Source organism: Schistocerca americana, chromosome 9 (assembly GCF_021461395.2).
Source record: "Schistocerca americana isolate TAMUIC-IGC-003095 chromosome 9, iqSchAmer2.1, whole genome shotgun sequence".
In the NCBI taxonomy this organism is placed as follows: domain Eukaryota; kingdom Metazoa; phylum Arthropoda; class Insecta; order Orthoptera; family Acrididae; genus Schistocerca; species Schistocerca americana.
Window position 1 is genome coordinate 195466162 of NC_060127.1, and position 23142 is coordinate 195489303.

General features: G+C 42.2%; 1 protein-coding gene across 1 annotated transcript in view; it reads right to left on the reverse strand.

Moving 5' to 3' along the window:
* Positions 1-23142, reverse strand: part of LOC124550810 (putative uncharacterized protein ENSP00000383309) — a 132976-nt gene that overhangs the window by 48718 nt on the left and 61116 nt on the right. Inside the window, exon 3 of the mRNA XM_047125537.1 lies at positions 19982-20353. Coding sequence (XP_046981493.1) covers positions 19982-20353 — 372 coding nt within the window. The remainder of the gene's footprint in view (positions 1-19981; positions 20354-23142) is intronic.

The window sequence follows — 23142 nt, forward strand, 5'->3', positions numbered from 1 at the left end:
AGTTCTACTTTGCCGACTGTCTGCGCTAGATTACTAATCAGTTCTACTTTGCTGACTGTCTGCGCTAGATTAATAATCAGTTCTACTTTGCCGACTGTCTGCGCTAGATTACTAATCAGTTCTACGTTGCCGACTGTCTGCGCTAGATTACTAATCAGTTCTACTTTGCCGACTGTCTGCGCTAGATTACTAATCAGTTCTACTTTGCCGACTGTCTGCGCTAGATTACTAATCAGTTCTACTTACTTTGCCGACTGTCTGCGCTAGATTACTAATCAGTTCTACTTTGCCGACTGTCTGCGCTAGATTACTAATCAGTTCTACTTTGCTGACTGTCTGCGCTAGATTACTAATCAGTTCTACTTTGCCGACTGTCTGCGCTAGATTAATAATCAGTTCTACTTTGCCGACTGCCTGCGCTAGATTACTAATCAGTTCTACTTTGCTGACTGTCTGCGCTAGATTACTAATCAGTTCTACTTACTTTGCCGACTGTCTGCGCTAGATTACTAATCAGTTCTACTTTGCCGACTGTCTGCGCTAGATTACTAATCAGTTCTACTTACTTTGCCGACTGTCTGCGCTAGATTACTAATCAGTTCTACTTTGCCGACTGTCTGCGCTAGATTACTAATCAGTTCTACTTTGCTGACTGTCTGCGCTAGATTACTAATCAGTTCTACTTTGCCGACTGTCTGCGCTAGATTAATAATCAGTTCTACTTTGCCGACTGCCTGCGCTAGATTACTAATCAGTTCTACTTTGCCGACTGTCTGCGCTAGATTACTAATCAGTTCTACGTTGTCGACTGTCTGCGCTAGATTACTAATCAGTTCTTCTTTGCCGACTGTCTGCGCTAGATTACTAATCAGTTCTACTTTGCCGACTGCCTGCGCTAGATTAATAATCAGTTCTACTTTGCCGACTGTCTGCGCTAGATTACTAATCAGTTCTACATTGCCGACTGTCTGCGCTAGATTACTAATCAGTTCTTCTTTGCCGACTGTCTGCGCTAGATTACTAATCAGTTCTACTTTGTCGACTGTCTGCGCTAGATTACTAATCAGTTCTACTTTGCCGACTGTCTGCGCTAGATTACTAATCAGTTCTACTTTGCCGACTGTCTGCGCTAGATTACTAATCAGTTCTACTTTGCCGACTGTCTGCGCTAGATTACTAATCAGTTCTCCTTTGCCGACTGTCTGCACTAGATTACTAATCAGTTCTACTTTGCCGACTGTCTGCGCTAGATTACTAATCAGTTCTACTTTGCCGACTGTCTGCACTAGATTACTAATCAGTTCTACTTTGCCCACTGTCTGCGCTAGATTACTAATCAGTTCTACTTTGCCGACTGTCTGCACTAGATTACTAATCAGTTCTACTTTGCCGACTGTCTACGCTAGATTACTAATCAGTTCTACTTTGCCCGCTATGGCAATCTCGTCGCTTGAGCGGGAGATATGACAAAATCGCGCATAAAATTGCATTTCTGGGAGAACAGGTTTAATTTCGTATATGATGCAAGTACAGCTGATGCAAAGGCGACCGTCAAATACCTGACATGAGTGAAAACCTCAAATATAACTTAGATAACAGAGTGAATGTGATTGTAGAAGGAATGTAATTAGACCTCATAGGGACATCGTTCATTCGCTTAAATAACAACACACTGATGGGAAGAAAATCGCAGCACCAAACAGGAGCTGTGCGATATAAGCAAAACTTGGTAGGCGTCTTTCAAAATCTGAAAAAATATGTCAATTACAGTTTCGCGTCAGTCGCATAAGAGTGGCGCTAGCAGCACTACTATAAGGATGTAAATCAGTTTTGCTTTAAATACATGTTGCAATGTTGGTATGCGTGAGTTACTTTTGAGTTGGTGTTAGTGAAGAATGCTTTTAAGGCGACAAAGGTGCCATCACGAACACCCCACTGAGTTTGAAAGAGGTGGTGCAATAGGCTGTGAGAAGCTGGATGTTCTTCTGCGATACTGCAGGAAAATTTGAGAGAAATGTGGCCACTGTGCATGAGTGCTGGCAGCGGTGGTCGCTTGAACGTTAAGGTCGCAAGAAGAATGAGCTGAGGAAGGCCACGTGGTGCTTTCGACAGGAAAGACCACCGTGCCGTGTTCGGCGTGTGGCTCCGGCGCGTCGTGCTGCTCTGCACCTGCAGCAGCAGTCTGAGCAGCGGTTGACACCAGAGTGGCCCAGTGAACTTTTACAAATCAGTTACTTCAAGGACAGCTCCGGGCCACATTCTCTTCTCATTCTTGGACAAAGTATTCCATGTTACTAGCTGAAATTTATTACAGAACTCAATTAGTCTTTTTTCTCTTTCATTCCTTGTCAAAAATGGTTCAAATGGCTCTGAGCACTATGCGACTTAACTTCTGAGGTCATCAGTCGCCTAGAACTTAGAATTAATTAAACCTAACTAACCTAAGGACATCACACACATCCATGCCCGAGGCAGGATACGAACCTGCGACCGTAGCGGTCGCACGGCGGCCGGCCATTCCTTGTCCCAAGCCTCTATTCTCCTGTAACCTATTGTTCTGCTCCTTCCTCTGCAACTGCATTCCAGTCCCCCATGCCTATTAGATTTTCATCTCCCTTTACGTACTGCATTACCCTTTCAATATCCTTATATGTCTGCAGCGGATAGGCACTTGGTGCAGGGAGTGGCAACTGACCCTTAACATAGACAAATGTAATGTATTGCGTGTACATAGAAAGAAGTATCCTTTATTGTATGATTATATGATAGTGGAACAAACACTGGTAGCAGTTGCTTCTGTAAAATATCTGGGAGTATGCGTACGGAACGATTTGAAGCGGAATGATCGTATAAAACTAATTGTCGCTAAGGCGGGTGCCAGGTTGAGATTCATTGGAAGAGTCCTTACGAAACGTAGTCCTTCAACAGAGGAGGTGGCTTACAAAACACTGGTTCGACCTATACTTGAGTATTGCTCATCAGCGTGGGATCCGTACCAGATCGGGTTGACAGAGGATATAGAGAAGATCCAAAGAAGAGCGGCGCGTTTCGTCACAGGGTTATTTGGTAAGCGTGACAGCGTTACGGAGATGTTTAGCAAACTCAAGTGGCAGACTCTGCAAGAGCGGCGCTCTGCATCGCGGTGTAGCTTGCTGTTCAGGTTCCGAGAGGGTGCGTTTCTGGATGAGGTATCGAATATATTGCTTCCACCTGCTTATACCTCCCGAGGAGATCACGATTGTAAAATTAAAGAGATTCGAGCGCGCACGGAGGCTTTTCGGCAGTCGTTCTTCCCGCGAGCCATATGCGACTGGAACAGGAAAGGGAGGTAATGACAGTGGCACGTAAAGTGCCCTCCGCCACACACCGTTGGGTGGCTTGCGGAGTATAAATGTAGATGTAGATGTAGATACTTTCTCTATCTCTTCCTCTTCAACTTGCGATGTCGGCATGTTTACGTGAACTATCGATATCGGTGGTGGTTTTTCTGTCGATTCTGATAAGGATAACCCTGTCACTGAACTGTTCACAGTAACATACTTTCTCCCCTACCTTCCTATTCATAATGAATCCTATTTCTGTTATAACATTTTCTGCTGCTGTTGATATCTAACCACAAACCCCTGTCTTCTTTCCATTTCACTTCACCGACGCCTACTATATATACATCGAGCCTTTGTATCTCCCTTTTCTAGCCCCTTCATGTTCAAATTTCTGACATTCCACGCCCCGACTCATAGAACGTTATCCTTTCGTTGGTTATTCAGTCTTTTTCTCATGGTCACCTCACCTTTGGCAGTTCCCTCCCTGACATCAGAAAGGGGGTCTATTCGGGAATCTTTTGTCAATGGATAGATCATCATCACACTTTTCAGCTACAGGCCACACGTCCTGGAGCAGTTTCCCACCCCAAGGACAAGAGAGTGACCCTAACCTCTGTCCGCTCCTCCGCCCTCTTTGACAAGGCCGTTGGCAGAATGAGGGAGACTTCTTACGCCGGAAGTCTTCGGCCGCCAGTGCTGATTATTAATCAAATTTAAGAGGTGGTGTGTTTTGATTACTAACTCTAGACCACGGGTGCCCCTCCTATGGGCTCAGGTTCTACTAGGTCGACGCCTAGAACTTTCGACAGCCAAAGTAGGTCAAAACAATTTTTTAACTGAAAGGAGGTGCGGTTTACACGCTCCCGTTTGGCGTTCTTACAACTGAACTATCTGATCCCACATATTCGGACACCCGCATTAATTCGCAATTGACCACTAAGTGTCACGATAGGATCCAGCAGTATAAAAGCAGACAGGATGAACGTCCTGTTGGCGGCAGAGAGGCAGTAACAGCAGAACGGCTCAGTGATCGCCTGAGTAACAGCCGCATTAAGGACACTCAACCCTCCTAAAACTGCCCACCTCGGCTCTTGGTGATTGCTTTGTGTGAGGTGGAAATTCGTAGGAACGATCAAGACCGGGCAGACCCCGTGTACTGACGGCACGGACCGGCGGGCGCAGCTCAGAGTGCCTGCAGAAACCGCGTGACGTCAGTGGGAAGAATGGATCGTGAGTACCAAAATGCTATCAGCAGTCCAGCTATTAAGTGACTATGCGTACGTAGTTTGTTTTGAGTCATCAGTCTTCTGACTGGTTTTGTGCGGCCCGCCACGAATTCCTCTCCTGAGCCCACCTCTTCATCACAGAGTAGTAATTCCAACCTACGTCGTCCTCAAGTATTTGCTGAATGTATTTCAACCGCTGTCTTCCTCTACAGTTTTACGTTTCTACCCTCTACAGCACCCTCTCGTACCATAGAAGTCAATCCCTGATGTCCTAACAGATGTCCTGCCATCCTGTCGCTTCTTCTTGTCGGTGGCTTCCACATATTCCTTTCCCTGCCGATTCTGCGGAGAACCTCCTCATTCCCTGCCTTATCGGTTCGCCTAATATTCAACATTCTTCTGTAGCACCACATCTCGAATGCTTCGATTCTCTTCTGTCCAGGTTTTCCCACAGAACATGTTTCACTACCATACGGTGGTGTGCTCCAAACAAACAGTCTCTGAAATTTCTTCCTCAAATTAAGGCCTACGCTTGATATCAGTAGACTTTTCTTGGCCAGGAATAGCCTTTTTGCCAGTGCTATTTTCCTTTTGATGTCCTCCTTGCTCCGTCCATCACGGATTATTTTGCTCTCTGTGGATCAGAATTTCTTAACTTCGTCTACTTCGTGATACCCAATTCTGCTGTTGAGTCTTTCGCTGTTATCATTTCTGCAACTTTACATTATTTTCGTCTTTTTGGATTTACTCTCAGTCCATATTCTATACTCCTTAGACTTTTCATTGCATTCAACACACCCTTCTTCCCTCTCACCGAGCATAGCAATGTCGTCAGTGAATTTTATCATTATTATCCTTTCACACCTTATTTTATTCCAACTGTTGAACTTTTCTGTTATTTCCGTCACTACTTCTTCGATGTACAGATCGAATAGTAGGGGCGAAACACTTCGTCCCTGTCCTGTTGTTCTTGTCGTTGTTGTTGTTGTCGTCTCCAATCCGAAGACTGGTTTGATGCAGCGCTCCGTATTACTCTGTATTGTGCAAGCCTTTTTATCTGCTAATTACTGCTGCAACCTACATCCTTCTGATTCTGGTTGCTGTTTTCATCTCTTCATCTTCCTCCATAATTTTTACCCCACACACTCCCCTCCAGTACTAAATTGGTGATTTCTCGATGGTTCAGAATGTGCCTATCAACCGAGCCGTTCGCCTAGTCAGGTTGCTCCTCAAATTTCTTTCCTTCCCACTTCCAGTCTGTACCTCCTCATTAGCTGCGTGATCTACCCACATTATCTTCAGCATTCTCCTGTTGCGCCATGTTTCAAAAGCGTCAATTCTTTTCTTCTTTAAACTATCCATGTTTCACTTTAATACATGGCTACACTCCGTACAAAAATTTTCAAAAAACATCTTCCTGACACTTAAATCACTACTCGATGCTAGCAAATTTCTCTTCTTCAAAAACGCTTTCCTTGTCATTGCCAATCTTCCTCTTATATCCTCTCTACTTCGACCATCATCAGTTAAAATGCTCCCCGGATAGCAAAACTCATCTACTACTTTAAGTGTCTCATTTCCTAATCCAGTTCCCTCAGCGTCACCTGATTTAATTACATTCCATTATCCTTGTTTTGCTTTTGTTGATGTTCATCTTATAATCCTCCTTTCAAGACACTGTCCATTCCGTTCAACTGTCCTTTCACGTCCTTCGCTGTCTCTGACAGAATTACAATGTCCTCGACAAACCTCAGAGATTTTATTTCGAATCTATGGGTTTTAATTCCTACTTCATATTTTTCTTTGGTTTCTTTACTGTTTGCTCAGTGTGCATGGGGGATAGGCTACATCCCTGCTTCACTTCATTCTCAACCACTGCTTCACTTTCATGCCACTAGACTCTGTGTCTGGTTTTTGAGCAAGTTGTAAACAGTCTTTCGCTCTCCTTATTTTACTCGTGCTACCTTTGGAATTTGAAAGAAAGTATTCCAGTCAACATTGCCAAAAGTTTTGTCTGATTTACAATTGCTGTAAAGGTAGGTTTTCCTTTCCTTAACCTGTCTTATAAGAGAAGTCGTTGCCAGTGTTGCCCCGCGTGTTCCTAAATTTCTCCTTAATCCAAACTGATCTTCCCAGAGGTCGGCTGCTATCAGATTTTCCATTCTTGTGTAAAGAGTTCCTGTTTGTATTTTGCTCACACTGCTTATTAAACTGATAGTTCGGTAATAATTACAATTCTCAGCATCTGATTTCTTTGGAACTGGGATTATTATATTCTTCTTGCAGTATGAGCGTATATCATCTGTCTCATACATCTTGTACACCAGATGGTAGAGTTTTGGCATGCCTTGTTCTCCCAAGACTATCAGCAGTTTTGACGGAACTTCGTCTACTCCCTGGGCCTTGTTTCGACTTAGGTCTCTCAGTACTCCGTCAAATTCTTTCGCAGTCGTATCTCCCATCTCGTCTTCATCTTCGTCTTCTTCTATTTCTGTAACATTTCCTTCAAAGCTACCTTCTGTACATCGTCTATATCCTCGTTCCACCTTTCAGCTTTGCCTTCTTTACTGAGGACTGGTTATCCATCTGAGATGTTGATATGCATACACCAGCGGCTTCTCTTTTCTCCAAAGGCCTCTATAATTTTCCCGTAGGAGGTATCTTTCCCCTAGTAACATATGTTTCTAAATCCCTACATATGTCAGCTGCCTACATTTGTACTGTAGCTATTCCTGCTTAGCCATTTTGTACTTCCTGTGAGTCTCATTTTTTAGGCGTTTGCATTCACTTTCGCCTATTTCACTTACTGCATTTTTAAATTTTCTCCTTTTAACAGTTAAATTCAATATCTCTTGTGTTACCCAAGGAGCCGGCCGAGGTGGCCGAGTGGTTCTAGGCGCTTCAGTCTGGAACCGCGCGACCACTACGGTCGCAGGTTCGAATCCTGCCTCGGGCATGGATGTGTGTGATGTCCTTAGGTTAGTTAGGTTTAAGTAGTTCTAAGTTCTAGGGGACTGATGACCTCAGATGTTAAGTCCCATAGTGCTCAGAGCCATTTGAACCATTTGTTACCCAAGGATTGCTACTGGTCCACGTCTTTTTGTCTTCTTGATCCTCTGCTGCCTTCACTACTTAATCTCTCAAAGCTATCCATTCATCTTCTACTGTATTCCTTTCCCGTGTTCTTGGTAATCTTTGCCTAATGCTCCCCCTGAAACTTTCAAAAACCTCAGCTTCTTTGAATTTACCCGAGCACCTTAAAAAAGTGTGACCACCATATCCGGAATTCAGAGGACTTGATAGGACGCCTGAAGACACGTAAGCGACAAGCGTCGGATATTTTGGTTAGCTTTGACTCTGTATCTCTATTTACGAAAGTGCCCCTGCGACACTCGTTAGAGCTTATCAGCAGCCAGGTTGAGAAAGGTATTGTGTCATTATTTAAACGTGTGCTTACCTCAACTTATTTTTTATTAAGTGACCAATATTTTGAATAAGTGGACGGTGTCGCCATAGTGGCCAACTATTTTATGGAAGACTTTGAGGAAAAAGCACTGCAGTCGGCAAGTCTCAAACCTTCCTCCTTCTGGCGGGTATATAGACGAAACATTTATGATGTGGCCCCACGGAATAGAGACATGACCTGTGTTTCTCCGGCGTCTGAACTCGATCCATCCCAACATACAGTTCACAGTAGAAGTGGAAAAAGATGGCATTTCACCATTCCTGGACGTCATAGTCAGAAGAAATCTGTTGGTAGACTGGGACGTAGTGTGTATCGCAAACCACCTCACACGGTGCTACATTTGCAGGCCACAAGTTGTCATCACCCGGCCCAACGTGGCAGTGTCTTACGTTCTGTGGTACACAGAGCGCGTGTGGTCTCAGGTGCCGACCGTCTGCCTGGTGAGCTACAGCACCTAAGAACGGTACTCCAACAGAATGACTGTTCTGATGGACAGATACACCACGCATTCCGTTCTAAGCAAATTCAAAGCAGGGATGTAAACGACGATGCAGAGGCACCCACTGCAACAGCGTTCTTGCCCTATTTCGGCGGCATGTCTTCAAGAATAGGAAGAATCCTCAAAAGGCACGATATCAAGTGTGGTTTTCGGCCACTAGCAAAATTGAGGACTTAATTATGCTCGATCGAAGACGACCTTGGGCTTAGGAAACGTGTATAAAATCCAGTGCCAATGTGGAAAATCGTATATTGGGCAGACGCGCCGAACCGTGCAAGAGCGTTGCGTCGAACACCATTGTCATACACGCCTGGGGCAACCTGATAAATCTGCAGTATCGGAGCATTGCGTGGACGCGGGACATCGTCTGTTTTACGAAAAGACCGAAATTTTATCCCCAGCGTCATCTTTCTGTGACTGTGTTGTTAAGGAGGCCATACATATTCGTATGACGGATAATCTTAGCAACGGGGTTGGAGGTTTTCAGCTAAGCGCCGCCTGGAATGCACTAGCTGCCATTGAATAAAAACAGGGAAAACAAGAACCTCCGATTCACCACGCGACGCAACGCACTGCTGAGGTTTAATTCAGCCTTTAACCAGAGGAGCGCTCGCGCGGATGGCCTTTCTGCGCCACCAGGAGCGCCGCTTTCCTCCAACTACGAGCGTCTTCCCGCGCACGTGTATTGGCTGCTCCCGGCATGATGCGTCACGCGATTATCATCAGTTGCGCTTTGCAGCAGTGACAGCAGCTTGCAAGCCCTACCTGTTTTTATTGCCCTATTATTGTGAGCTGACATCTTACTCAATCTGTGTTGTAGTTAACTGAAATTGTGTTTGCCAACAACCTACCTGTTTCAGGGGTTTACATGTCAATAAGCCAACGTCACCAACTCCCACTATATGTAACTTTAACCTATTCGTTTCCCTTTTTAAATTTTCTAAACTGTCTCCGTGAGCAATGGATCTAACATTCCATGCTCCGATCCGTAGAACAACAGTTTTATTTCTCCTGTTGACGACATGCTTCTGACAAGGGAACCTCCCCATCGCACCCCCCTCAGATTTAGTTATAATTTGGCACAGTGGATAGGCCTTGAAAAACTGAACACAGACGAATCGAGAAAACAGGAAGAAGTTGTGTGGAACTATGAAAAAATAAGCAAAATATACAAACTGAGTAGTCCATCGGCAACATAGGTAATATAAAGCAGGATGTAAGCGGACGGTCGCCGTGGTCCCGTGGTCAGTGTGAGCAGCTGCGGTGCGAGAGGTCCTCGGTTCAAGTCTTCACTCTAGCGAAAATTTTACTTTCTTTATTTTTGCAAAGTTGTGATCTGTCCGTTCGTTCATTGACGTCTCTGTTCACTGTAATAAGTTTAGTGTCTGTGTTTTGCGACCGCACCGCAAAACCGTGCGATTAGTAGAAGAATAGACGTGCCTCTGCAATGGGAACCGAAAACATTTGATCCAGTAAAACACGTCTTATATATTCCATACGACACTGGTGACGGCATGTGCGTCACATGACAGAAATACGTTGTGGACCCACCTAACTTGCACACTTGGCGAATGGGTAAAAAGATTCTTCTACCTTGCCCGCTTTAGGTTTTCTTGTGGATGTGATAATCACTCCCAAAAAAGTGATGAAAACATAAGAGTTTGTGACATAAAATGCAACAAATGAATGCAACAGTTTCACAGTCGCACAGTTTCCTCTGCGCTCTCTCAAAACATATGTTTTTAGCGTTTTCAAATTTTTCCGTGTGTAGACCTGTATATGTCCAAGGAAATCTGAACATGTCCTGGAATTTTGGAGAGCGAAGTTGATTATGTCTGAGTGCCTGAACTCTGATAATTGCCTGAAAATAAAAATTTTCAGTTGATGGAAGACTTGAACCAAGGACCTCTCGATCCGCAGCTGCTCACGCTAGCCACGGGACCACGGCGCTACTGAGCTCGCATTATTCAAAAAGTTTTATATCTCGCACGTGGACTACTCAGTTTGTATATTTTGATTATTTTTTCATAGTTACACACAACTTCTTCCTGTTTTCTCGACTGATCTGTGTTCAGTTTTTCAAGGTCTATCCACTGTGCTAACTTATAACCAAATCTGAGGTGGGTGCGATGGGGAGGTTCCCTTGTGAGTAGGATCCGCCCCGGATGGGGGACAAATTTACCTTTGGAATATTTTACTCATGAAGACGCCATCAGTTGCAGTTTCTTCTTGCTTTCAGCCGTTCGCAGTACCAGCACAGCAAGGCTGTTTAGGTTTGTGTTACAAGGGCAGATCAGTCAATCATCCAGACTGTTGATCCTGCAACGTCTGATAAGGCTGCTGCCCCTGTTCGGGAACCACGAAACCGTCTGGGTGCCCCTCTTCAGGAACCAATCAATTGTCTGTCCTCTCAACAGATACCCCTCCGTTGTGGTTGCGCCTATGGTAAGGCTATCTGTGTCCCTGAGGTACGCAAACCGCCGCACTAACGGCGAAGTCTAGAGTCTTACACTCTTTTTAATGGGAGCAGTTGATTCTGTTTAGATTCCTCTTGGTTGTTGTACATGTGGTGTATTAGTCGTGTTTCCCTATAGCTTACCTTTATTTTTCTCAGAATTTCGAACATCTTGCACCATTTTACGTTGTCTAACGGTTTTTGCAGATCAATAAATCTTGTGAACGTGTCTTGATTTTTCGTTAGTCTTGCTTCCATTATCAACCACAACGTCACAATTTCCTTTCCTGATCGCATCCTCAACTTTCCTTTCAATTCTTTTACGTTTTATTCTTGTTGCCAATTTGGATGTATGAGCTGTTAAGCTGATTGTACGATAATCCTCGCACTTGTCGACTCTCCCCATCTTCGGAATTGTGTGGATAATTTTTCCAAAAGTCTAATGATACATACATTCTACACACCAACACGAATAATCGTTTTGTTGCCACTCCCCCCCCCCCCCCCCCCCCTTATTTTAGAAATTCCGATGGAATGTTATCCGTCCCTTCTGCCTTGTTTGATCTTAAGTCTTCTAAAGATCTTTTAAACTCTGATTCTAATACTGTATCCCTTACCTCTTCAATGTCGACTTCACTTTCTTCTTCTACCAATGTAATCAGTGTACTGTTTCCACTTATCCGCTCTTTCATCTTAATTAACCAGTTGAATTCCCATTGCGCCCTTGCTTTTAATTTCTCCGAATGTTGTTTTGAATTTTCTATACGTTGATTCAGTCCTCCTGACAATCATTCCTTTTCGATTTGTTCACATTTTTCCTGCAGAAATTTCGCCATCACTTCGCCTCACTTTCGATTTATTTCTCTACATTATTTCTTTATTCCTCTGTTTTCCTGAACATTTTTATACTTCCTTCTTTCGTCGATGAACTGAAGTGTTTCTTGTGCAACCCACTGTTTCTTCGCAGTTAACTTCTTTGTACCTCTGTTTCCTTTTCACCTTCACAAACTGCCCATTTCACAGGTGTCCAATCCTCTTCAACTGAACTGCATACTGAACTATTCCTTATTCGGTATCTATAGCCTCAAAGAACTTGAACCGTCTGTTTTCATTTCTTAGTACTTCTGTGTCCTACTACTTAGCACACTGACTCTTCCAGATCAGCTTACTCTTCATCACCACTACAATATGATCTGGCTCTATATCTGCAGCTGTATACACCTTACAATTCAGTATCTGATTTCGGAATTTCTGCCTGACCATGATATAATCTACCTCGAATATTCTGGTATCTTCCGTTCCGACCTTTTCCAAGAACGATTCTTGAACTGAGTATTTGCTGTTATTATCTGAAACTTATTTCAGAACTCAATTAGTCTTTTCCCTTTCTCGGTCCTACAACCAAGCCCATATTCGGCCGTAACTCTTTCTTCTACTCCTCGTAAGCCACATGTTTCCGTAGCCAGTGCTGGGCGACTCTGGAGGTGGGTGAGTGGAAGCGTGTGATTTGCAGTTGCGGATCTCGCTGTACCCTGTGGCAGTAACAAGTGAGTGATCGGGTTTCTCCAAATGCCTGCCATCATGTGTAGTGCCGTAAGTGAAGTGCAGAGGAGGTCGTGTTACGTTACGGGAGCGGTTTTCGTGATTAGGATGTGGTTCGGAATGATACGAACACATTTTACAACACTGTGTACTCCGTACAGTAGAGGAACAGTTCGGAGGCCATGACTGACTTTACCAGCATGACAATGCACCGTGTCACAAGGCAGCATCTGTACGGCCATCGTTTGTGGACAGCAATATTGATGAAGTGGACCAACTTGCTCAGTCCCGGCCTGAACCCATCGAAACGCCTTTGGGTTGAGGTAGAGCGTCGACTTCATTCGAGACCCTTGGGACTAACATCAACCATCTCTGATCTCCGCTGTTGAGGACGAATGGGCTGCCATTATTCCGCAGACATTGAAACATTTCACTGAAAGGGTCTCGAAAGTTCAAACCACCAAAATATCAATGTCCGCCAACGAGTCCAAATACTTCTGATCTGATAGCGAACGCCTATACTGCACCTCCACCTCTGACGATATGTGTCGGCGGTGGGGGGGGGCTCTTGTGGCGCTACTCTCATTGTCTACCTTATCCGTTCCATTCACGAATGGCGCACGGAAAGAAAAACTCTCGGTAAACCTCCAGAAGAAATTCATTTTCTCTAGACACCTCATCGTGATCATAAAACGAGATGTTATCCAAACAGTGCACTAAGCACAGTGTAAAGGAACACAAAGAGAAATGTGAAACGAGAATCACCACCCAGGAAGAGAAAATTAAAATTTGGTTTGCCGCTAGTGACACGGCCGTGTCTAAGGCGACTGTCGGAGCATGAGAACCATCCGTGCCTCCAAGTGAAATCCGTAGCCGAATGAAAGCTGTCTACCGGTGACGACTGTATCGACATCAGTCATGCACGAGCACTGGCTTGTTCGTGCTCGTAATGAAGGGACCGGTGGTGCTAAGCTCAACGTGTGTGAGAGAGCTCGGAACGGACGACGGTATATGACAACCAACGAGACTCATCGGAATTGGATTGATGAAATCATCAGAGAAAGTTGTCAATCAGCAGAGACATATCTCTCAGGGACATGCAGCACATCACGATAGCGATTACAGCCCATCATTGCAGAACTACGGTACAGAAAACTTTGTGCGCGGTGGCTGCCTAGAATTAGGACTACTGATATTTTTAAAAATTTCGGGAATCCAATATATCGATATTTACAAAACATCAGTATCGGCTCTCGACATATCGAGGTACCGACGGAAGATATATCGACGTACCGGCCTATAAAAATATCGGCTGCACATTGTACGTATACTGCCGGTCTTAGAGCTGTATAATTAGATTTTCTGTACATCAACAAGCTAGCAAAAAATGGTTCAAATGGTTCCAAGCACTATGGAACTTAACATCTGAGGTCATCAGTCCCTTAGACTTAGAACTAGTTAAACCTAACCAACCCAAGGGCATCACGCACATTCATGTCCGAGGCAGAATTCGAGCCTGAGACAGTAGCAGCAGCGCGGTTCCGGGCTGAAGCGCCTAGAACCGCGCGGCCACAACGGCCGGCAACAAGCTAGCGGCCTGCTTATCCCCCTTAGAGCAACACCTGCAAGGAAGACGGTGCACGTTCACCCTCGCTGATAAGCACTTTCCTAACAACGTAACTGCATATACAGGCTGATAATTACTGAAACATAAATTGGTTAAAAACTACGGCGTATAGTCACTTTATTCTACATGTAAACGTCACTACAGATATTCGGAGTTAGGTTATGACTTGTTCAATACGCCTGCCATCCTCGCTATGATGTGGCGCAGACGAATGGCGAAATTCTGCATAACCCACTGAAGTGTCGGAACGTCGATGCTGTTGGTGACCTCTTGAATGTCTGTTTTCAGCTCAGCCGTGGTTTGGGGGTTGTTGCTGTACACCTCGTCTTCATCGTAGCCCCACAAAAAGGAGTAGCATGTGTGCTGGTGTAAGCTGTCGCCAGCAAACCGGTGGGCAAAGATAAAGCAAAGGTCGACAGTAGGAGCTGGAGCAAGCGGGCCCATCCAGTGCGACCTGGAAGCGAGGCCACTGCACTGCGTGTGTGACGTCTGCCTAAGAGTCATACAACTACGCTGCGAGTCGAGAGAGACTTGTAGCTGCAAGTGTATATTGGACTTTACGTTTATCAAATAACTCATTTATCTACAATAAAAAGAAATTCTAATACTTTAAATAATGTTTCCTTATTTTTTTACGATGAACTTGTTTTCCTAAAATCACCTTTAAACTTAAGTAATTTGAAGTTAAGTGAAATCATGAATTATCTGCATAAATATCTGTTTACCGAAATCAAGGAAAAGTTTGGGAATTCAATAAGCAGTGAATTAATATTTATGTTTACACAGTTACCGTATTTGTCTATTATCTAAAAGCACAAGAAAAGAAACAGAGCCAAATTTTCAGTCCATTTTTCTCATTCTCTTGAGGGTTGTACTACTATTTGTATTTACAATGTCATTGACCCTCTTTGTATAATTATTCAAAAGAATATTGACAGCAGCACCAAGTATATTGTCAATGATTTCATGTACAGAGTGATTTGCAGTGCAAGCAAACCCAACAAATATGTCATCAGGCAAGTTGCTATGACATACACAAAACAATACATTTCTTTGACACTTTTCCCGAAGAAATAACTCTTCTTTTTCTGTAAGCAGTTTCTGTGCAGTAACATATACACATGCTACACATGTTATAACATCCTGACTAGGATAGTAGAGACAACCTCTATTGGTCACAGTTGTTAAATGATTTCTGTCATCTTTCACATTCTCGTCATCTCCTGTTAGATACATTTTACAATAATCACATTTAAGTTTCTGAATGACTGCATATGAGCAGTAACCATTTATGTAGTGAAGTACAGGCCACACATCCTCATCTAATTCCTGTATATCAATATCTTCCACAACTACATTTAACCCTTCATTATATGTCACTTTTGGAAGGTCATTTATGTCTGTCTCATTAGATTAGATTAGATTTACTTTCATTCCAATTGATCCATAGTGAGGAGGTCCTCCAGGATGTAGAACATGTCAGAAAAACAACAATACATGACAAATATTTACAACTAAAACAAATAAGCTAATGTACCATTCCACAGGTCCCAAGTGGAATGATCTTCATTTTTTAACGAACACTATATGAAACAGTCATTTTACAAATACTAATGCACTGAATTTAAAATAAAAGAGTTTATTTATTTATTTATAAGGTAATAAACGTGTAATACAACTACTATAATACAGTGAACACATTACTGCACAGAAATGGTGCAGAAGTTAGATTGTTCACACACACACACACACACACACACACATTTACAATGAACACATTACTGCACTGAAATTGTGCATAAGTTATATTATATGGTTTTACTGAGAAATTCATCAATGGAGTAGAAGCAGCTGGCCACCAATAAATCTTCTCTTAAACATTGGTTGTTAAGCTTTTTATGGTTGCTGATAACTTATTGAAAATGTGTGTCCCTGAATAATGCACACCTTTTTGTACAAGACTAAGTGACTTTAAATCCTTGTGAAGATTATTCTTATTTCTAGTATTGATTCCATGAATTGAGCTGTTGGTTTGAAAAAGTGATATATTTTTAATGACAAATTTCATTAAGGAATAAATATATTGGGAAGCAGTAGTTAGTATCCCTAGTTCCCTAACAGGCTTCTGCAGGATGTTCTTGAGTTCACACCACATATAACTCTTACTACACGTTTTTGTCCCCTTAAAACTTTAGCTTGGCTTGATGAATTACCCCAAAAACTAATACCATGTGACATTATGGAATGAAGGTAAGCATAGTATGGTATATGAGCAGGGCTGCCGCTGGACTCGCACTGCCTGCTGCTAAGAAGGTGATTGTTTTTGCTGATATGACTTGCAATAACGACTGCGCGAAACGCCGCTATCTCGTTCGGGATGCTACGGCAGACACCCTCTAGAGCACCCCAAAGACTTCTTGAGCCCTCGGCTGTAATGGGTTTCAGGCTGTCAAAAGAACTATGGTGTGTGCATGCGCGCACGTTTTTATATTCATTTTTATATCCCCTATGTCTGACATAAATAGAGATTTGCTAAGATGTTTCAGCAGTTCTGTGGTGTGCTCCTCCCAGTTGAATTTGTTATCAAGCTGTAATCCCAAGAATTTAACGCTCTCCACTTCTTCTATCTGCTTGTCATCGTATGTTAGGCATATACTCGTGGGACACCCCTTACGAGTTCTGAACTGCATGTAATGTGTTTTTTCAAAGTTTAGTGACAAAGAATTGGCTAGGAACCAGTGATAAATGTCCACAAATATTTTATTAGCTGATCTTTCTACGACTACACTTGATTTGCTATTTATTCCATTGTTTGTATCATCAGCAAACAAAACAAACTTGGCATCTGGTAATGCTACTGATGAAAGGTCATTGATAAACGCAAGAAAAAATAATGGCCCCAAAAATGGAACCTTGTGAGGCCCCACATGTAATTAGTTCCCAGTTGGATGATGCCTGATAGCTTGATACATGTCTCTTTCCTAATAACACCCTTTGTTTCCTGCTAGAGATATAAGATTTGAACCATTTTCCAGCATTTCCTGTTACACTATAATATTCTAATTTATTTAAAGGGATATTGTGATTTACACAGTCAAATCCCTTTGACAGATCACTAAATATACCAGTAGCCTGCAATTTTTTGTCTAATGAATTAAGCACATTTTCGCTGTAAGTGTAGATAGCCTTCTCAATATCAGAGCCCTGTAGAAATCCAAACTGTGACTTTGACAGAATGTTATTTGAGATAAGATGGTTATAAAGCCGATTGTACATTCCTTTTTCTAAAAATTTTGAGAATGCTGGCAACAGTGAAATTGGACGAAAATTTTATGCTGTTTGTTTATCTCAAACAGTGGCTTAACTTCAGCATATTTCAACCATTCAGGAAATATTCCACTGATAAACGACTGGTTACACAGATAGCTTAATATCTTACTTAGCTCAGAATCACATTCTTTACTTAACTTTGTTGATATTTCATCATATCCACTAGCTGTTTTTAAAGATTTTATGATGGACATTATTTCTGCTGGGGTAGTGAGGGTCAAATTCATATTATGGAAGTTACTTGAAATGTCTGGTCTGAGGTATTCCATAGCAGCATCTACTGAACCTGACAACACCATCTTTTCAGTAACAGTTACAAAATGTTTGTTAAAAGGTTCTGCAACACTATACACATCTGTCACCAATGTATCATTTACTCTTTATCCTATTTGTTCCTCTTCATGTCTGGTTCTACTGCTCTCCTTCTTCACTATATCCCATATTGTCTTTATTTTGTTATCTAATCTGACTTTCTTTTCCTTGTAATATATTTGCTTTGTTGTCCATATTACAGTCTTTAATATTTTGCAGTATTTCTTGAAATGTGCTATAGCATCAATATTGGAACTGTTTCGGACTGACAGATACAGTTTTCTTTTTGTTTTACAAGATACCCCTATTCCTTAAGTAATCCATGGCTTCTTTGTAGACTTTGCTCTGACCTTGGTAAGTTTTGGGGGAAAAGAGTGTGCAGATAAGGTAAGCACTTTATTAGCAAAAGCGTTATATTTTTCATTCATGCCATGAGCGCTGTAAACATCAGTCCAGTGAATGTCTCTGAGTAGTGTCCTAAAATAATCAATTTTTGGCTTATTGATTATCCTCTTGAGCTCAGATTTAACAGATTTTATATCCTGTTCAGTATTAACATTTAACAAAAGGAACTGCATGTCATGGTCTGAGAGGCCATTGACTATTGGTTTTGTAATGTAATTTTGTTCATTGGACTTTTCTATAAAGATATTATCAATGGCTGTTTGTGAGCAATTACAGTGGGTATTAAGTTGAATGATGGTGTTACTAACTCAAATAAGTTTTTATTGGGAGACTCTTTAGGGAAATCTACATTGAAATCACCAGCAACCACTATTTCTTTGTTTTTGGTTGTTAAAAGGGCCAGTACAGCTTCAAGGTGGTTTACGAACAGATTAAAGTTACCTGCAGGTGCTTGACATACACTTAATATTATGAAAGATTTTTTGTGAAATTCTATTTCTGTTGCACATGCTTCCATATGCTGTTCTAGGCAAAATTTATGAATGTCTATGTTCTTAAATTTATGACAGTTCCTGGTGAATGTGGCAACTCCTTCTTTCTCCATTTCTGATCTACAAAAGCTAAACCCTGTAACACTTAAATGTTCTATACCAGTGGTCACATGATGTTCAGAGACGTAGATTATGTCAGCTGGGTTTGAAGACACTAATTCATCTATGCAGATAGTTAATTCATTAATTTTATTTCTCAGTCCTCGAACTTTTTGATGATTTTGAAGAAATTCATCCTTGGCAATTCCAACATCACACATTCTTTGGGACTTTAATATTAATGATACGTAGCTTTGTACCCTCAGTTTACTTTCTCTCTCAAAAATCTGTCTAATTGACACATGGTAAGTACCACCACTCATCTGACGAAATTTACGAAACTTGCTTTCCAGGTCACCAGTTTGAACCTTGCCTGTTAGAAAGTATTCCCTCTTTTTCTCATTGAGCCAATACTTAGCCAGATCCACCAAAGCAAGAGTGGTATGCCTAAGAGCTAAATGTGTTTGTCTGCTAAGACCAATTAAACACTGAGAATTTTCCTTTAGTAACCAATTTGCAAACTGATGTAGGAACTCTAGTATATGCTGAGAATTCCTGGTTATTGGCTCTTGAAACCTATTTAATAGCCTTTGACCTCTTAACAGTGTTTTTACATTAAAAAAATGGTTCAAATGGCTCTGAGCTCTATGGGACTTAACATCTGAGGTCATCAGTCCCCTAGAACTTAGAACTACTTAAACCTAACTAATCTAAGGACATCACACACTTCCATGCCCGAGGCAGGATTCGAACCTGCGACCATAGCAGTCGCGCGATTCCGGACTGAGCGCCTAGAACCGCTAGACCACCGCGACCGGCTGCGTTTTTACATTAACTGCATCCCACCACTTGCAAATGATCCCAATGAAAGTTGCAGTATCATTGCAGTATTCAAAATTGTGTTTAGACCCTAATTCCCTGAGAGCAATAGCTGTTGTATGGTCAAAAATATGGAGAGCAAGGTTTACATTCTGCCTTTGTATGATTGAGGGGTATAGTGATTTAAGACATAGCTTGTTTGCAAATTTCAATAATATTGCCTTTCAGGCAAATGAAGAGATTTCAAACTATTGAAAGACGCAAAACCACCATCCAGCTCATTATTAAAATCCGGAACCTCTGTAATCTCTTCTTTCTGATACAGCCAGTTGTTACATATGCATTTTAACAGGTGCACACTATCAAATAGAAAATAAAAAGACCTACTTCCAGCACCTGGAGAAGGGTGTCGGTATTTAATTTTAAGTTCGGGTGGATCACTGAAGTAAGATACAGCTTTCTTATTGATTGCATTATCATCAGATACAATACCAACAACTTCAAACCCTATGCTTTCTAACTTCAATAAAATATCTTTAAGGAAGGTGAAAAGAGCAGGGGCCTGCATGGCTTTGACCGGCAGAATATGAGCTACATCGCTGAACTGTGTATCCAAACTATGCACCATGAATATGCAGGCTCCAGATGCACATTCACTACTATTATAGGCCTGAGCAACTATGTTTCCCCCTTTGTAGTCCATTTGTGACTTTAAATGGATTTCATCCATCAAGAGGACAACTGTCCGGTCTTCTTCAGCTAAAAATTTCAGTTTCTCAGTTAAATATCTGCAGGAAATTGTTCAAGAGCAGGATTATTAGCAAATCCACCACATATTCTAGTCAGAGTAGCAGGGCTAGGCATAGTTATTATACCACTGCTTCTTAAAAACTTGTAACAGTGAGGAGAAATAGAATGAACTAATGACCACAAGACTAAAATATCCCTTGAATATCTTGCACTATTCTTCTTTCATTTTAGCAATTAAATCTGCTCTTTCATAAAGTTTATAATTTCATGTTTATCTGGAAACTTTTCAGATAAATTATTCAAAATAGCGGTTATGAAATCAATAATCTCATAAGTTTCCTGACCTTCTCTGTTGCTAAATTTTAATTTGACAATATTAAGAATATTAGTTAGCTGTGATGTGGTGCTTACAGTTACTAGAAACTTTGTGTTCCCTGTTTGACCTAGCTGTAAATCATTGACATGCACAATGAAAGTAAGGTTTGCGTTAATTGTAACATAACACAGAACTTTCAAAAATGGCACTTCACTAATTAAAAGAAAATACACACTGTGCAACTTTTTGACACAGGTCCACCCATTCAAATCACTACTGTTAATTTTATCACATAATTCCTTCAACGAAGAGAGTGATATTGCCTTCTTATGGTCTTCATGAGTAATCAAACTTTCTTTCAGCACAGATCTGACGATAGCATTTTTCTAACGCTGTCTTCGATCTTCAGGATGTTCTCCTTTCTTTAGACGTGGACGGTCAAGAGGCGCTGTAATTAATCTTCAAGTCTTAGCATCATATGCTGATGTAGTTCTTTCTATATCGTGTGCATGGAAATGCAGCTCACAAACCTGTTAAAAATGATGGATTACGTTATGTTAGTATGAGAAAAGTTTGACCTATGTGTGGTGTCACTGCCAGACACCACACTTGCTAGGTGGTAGCCTTTAAATCGGCCGCGGTCCGTTAGTATACGTCGGACCCGCGTGTCGCCACTGTCAGTGATTGCAGACCGAGCGCCGCCACACGGCAGGTCTAGTCTAGAGAAACTCCCTAGCACTCGCTCCAGTTGTACAGCCGACTTTGCTAGCGATGGTTCACTGCCTACTTACGTTCTCATTTGCCGAGACGATAGTTTAGCATAGCCTTCAGCTACGTCATTTGCTACGACCTAGCAAGGCGCCATATTCAGTTATTATTGATATTGTGAATCATGCACCGTCAAGAGCGACGTTCATCACTAATGGATTAAAGTTAAGTATTCCACCAGCTACGTCCATTTTTCTAAATTCTAATTTCCTTGTCCTGTCCCAGGCCTTACGCCAGCCTGCGTGAGATAAAACGCGTGCATTTCGGCCTCCTCTAGTAACACGGTGTTGGCTCTCCTGCCAACCGCAACACTATGTATACACGCTATGTTTATAAATTACAGTTAACACTCAGGCTAAACAGAACCATTTCATATGTTTATTTACTAAAGCTGCTACTTACCAGAGAGTGATCTGAAGGGGTAAAATTATCACGGTGAACAGCTCTTATCCATTCCCTCCTTGCATCTTCATCACGAGGGAAATGGAATGTACTGACTCTTTCCTGAACAGTATAACTGCCCTCTACAAGAAGGTATACAGCATCTAGTGGCATTTTGTATGTTGAAGTAGTATGAACAGTATTACACCAGCATTTCAATTCACAATCATGTAACGGCTACACAGGCTAAACAACCAAGACAGCACATGTGGCTTTGTGTTTGTTATGACCGGTAGTGCTTACGTCACGAGCGATTCCAGAGACAGTGTAGCGGCCTTGTTGCTAGGTGGCACTGGCCTATCACGGCAGAGAGACACCGACAAGCGACACTCCGCCAGCGCCCTCTCGACCGCATCAGAGGGCCTCACTGACTCACTCTTCCAACTGGCGCCAGTCATTCACTCGCAGAGCAGAGCGGGCTCAGTTCACGTAACAGTCTGTGGTAGTACCTGGCGACCAAGTTAGTGGCGATAGTGTGACTAGCACTGAGAATAAAGTTTATAATGGCAAGATTATCGATATCGGCTGCAAGAGGACTATTACTGTTGAGGTTGTACCATCTGGACTCTGTTCAGTAAATGTATTAATACAAGTCTGCATTTGTGTTTTACAAAGAGGATACCGGCCGCCCATAAATATATCCTCTCCCTTGCTTCCTTGATACAAGACTCTACAAGACGTGTTCAACTCCGGAGAATATGGCGGTAAACCGAGGTCTGTGCCAGTGGCCTCTGGGTACTCCAGAGACAGAATGCAGTCCCCAAAGTGCTCCTCCAGGATATCAAACGTTCTCCTGCCACTATGTTGTCGAACTCCGTCTTGCGTGAACCACATATCGTCAAAATCAAGGTCACTTTGGATAATGGGGATGAAATCATCTTTCATAACCTTCAGGTATCGTTCTGTAGTGACTGTGCCATCGAGGAATATCGCACCTATTATTCCGTGACTGGACACTGCACACCATACTGTCACCCGTGAGAGTGAAGAGACTTCTCGATCGAAAAATTCTTAGTCCTCCAAATGCGCCAATTTTACTCATTGACAACCCCATCCAAATGAAAGTGGACTTCATCGCTAAAGCAAACCATAGAAATTCCCATCATTACCCCTGGCAAACTATGCAGTTTGAACGTCCTAACGCAAACGATGTAGAAGTTATGACGATTTTATTTCATATAGTTTAATAATTGTGATCCTGTAAGTAGCACAACAAAAACTATCCGATGGGTTCGTCGTTCGGTTTCGTCACATATGGAATTTGTCGTGAACA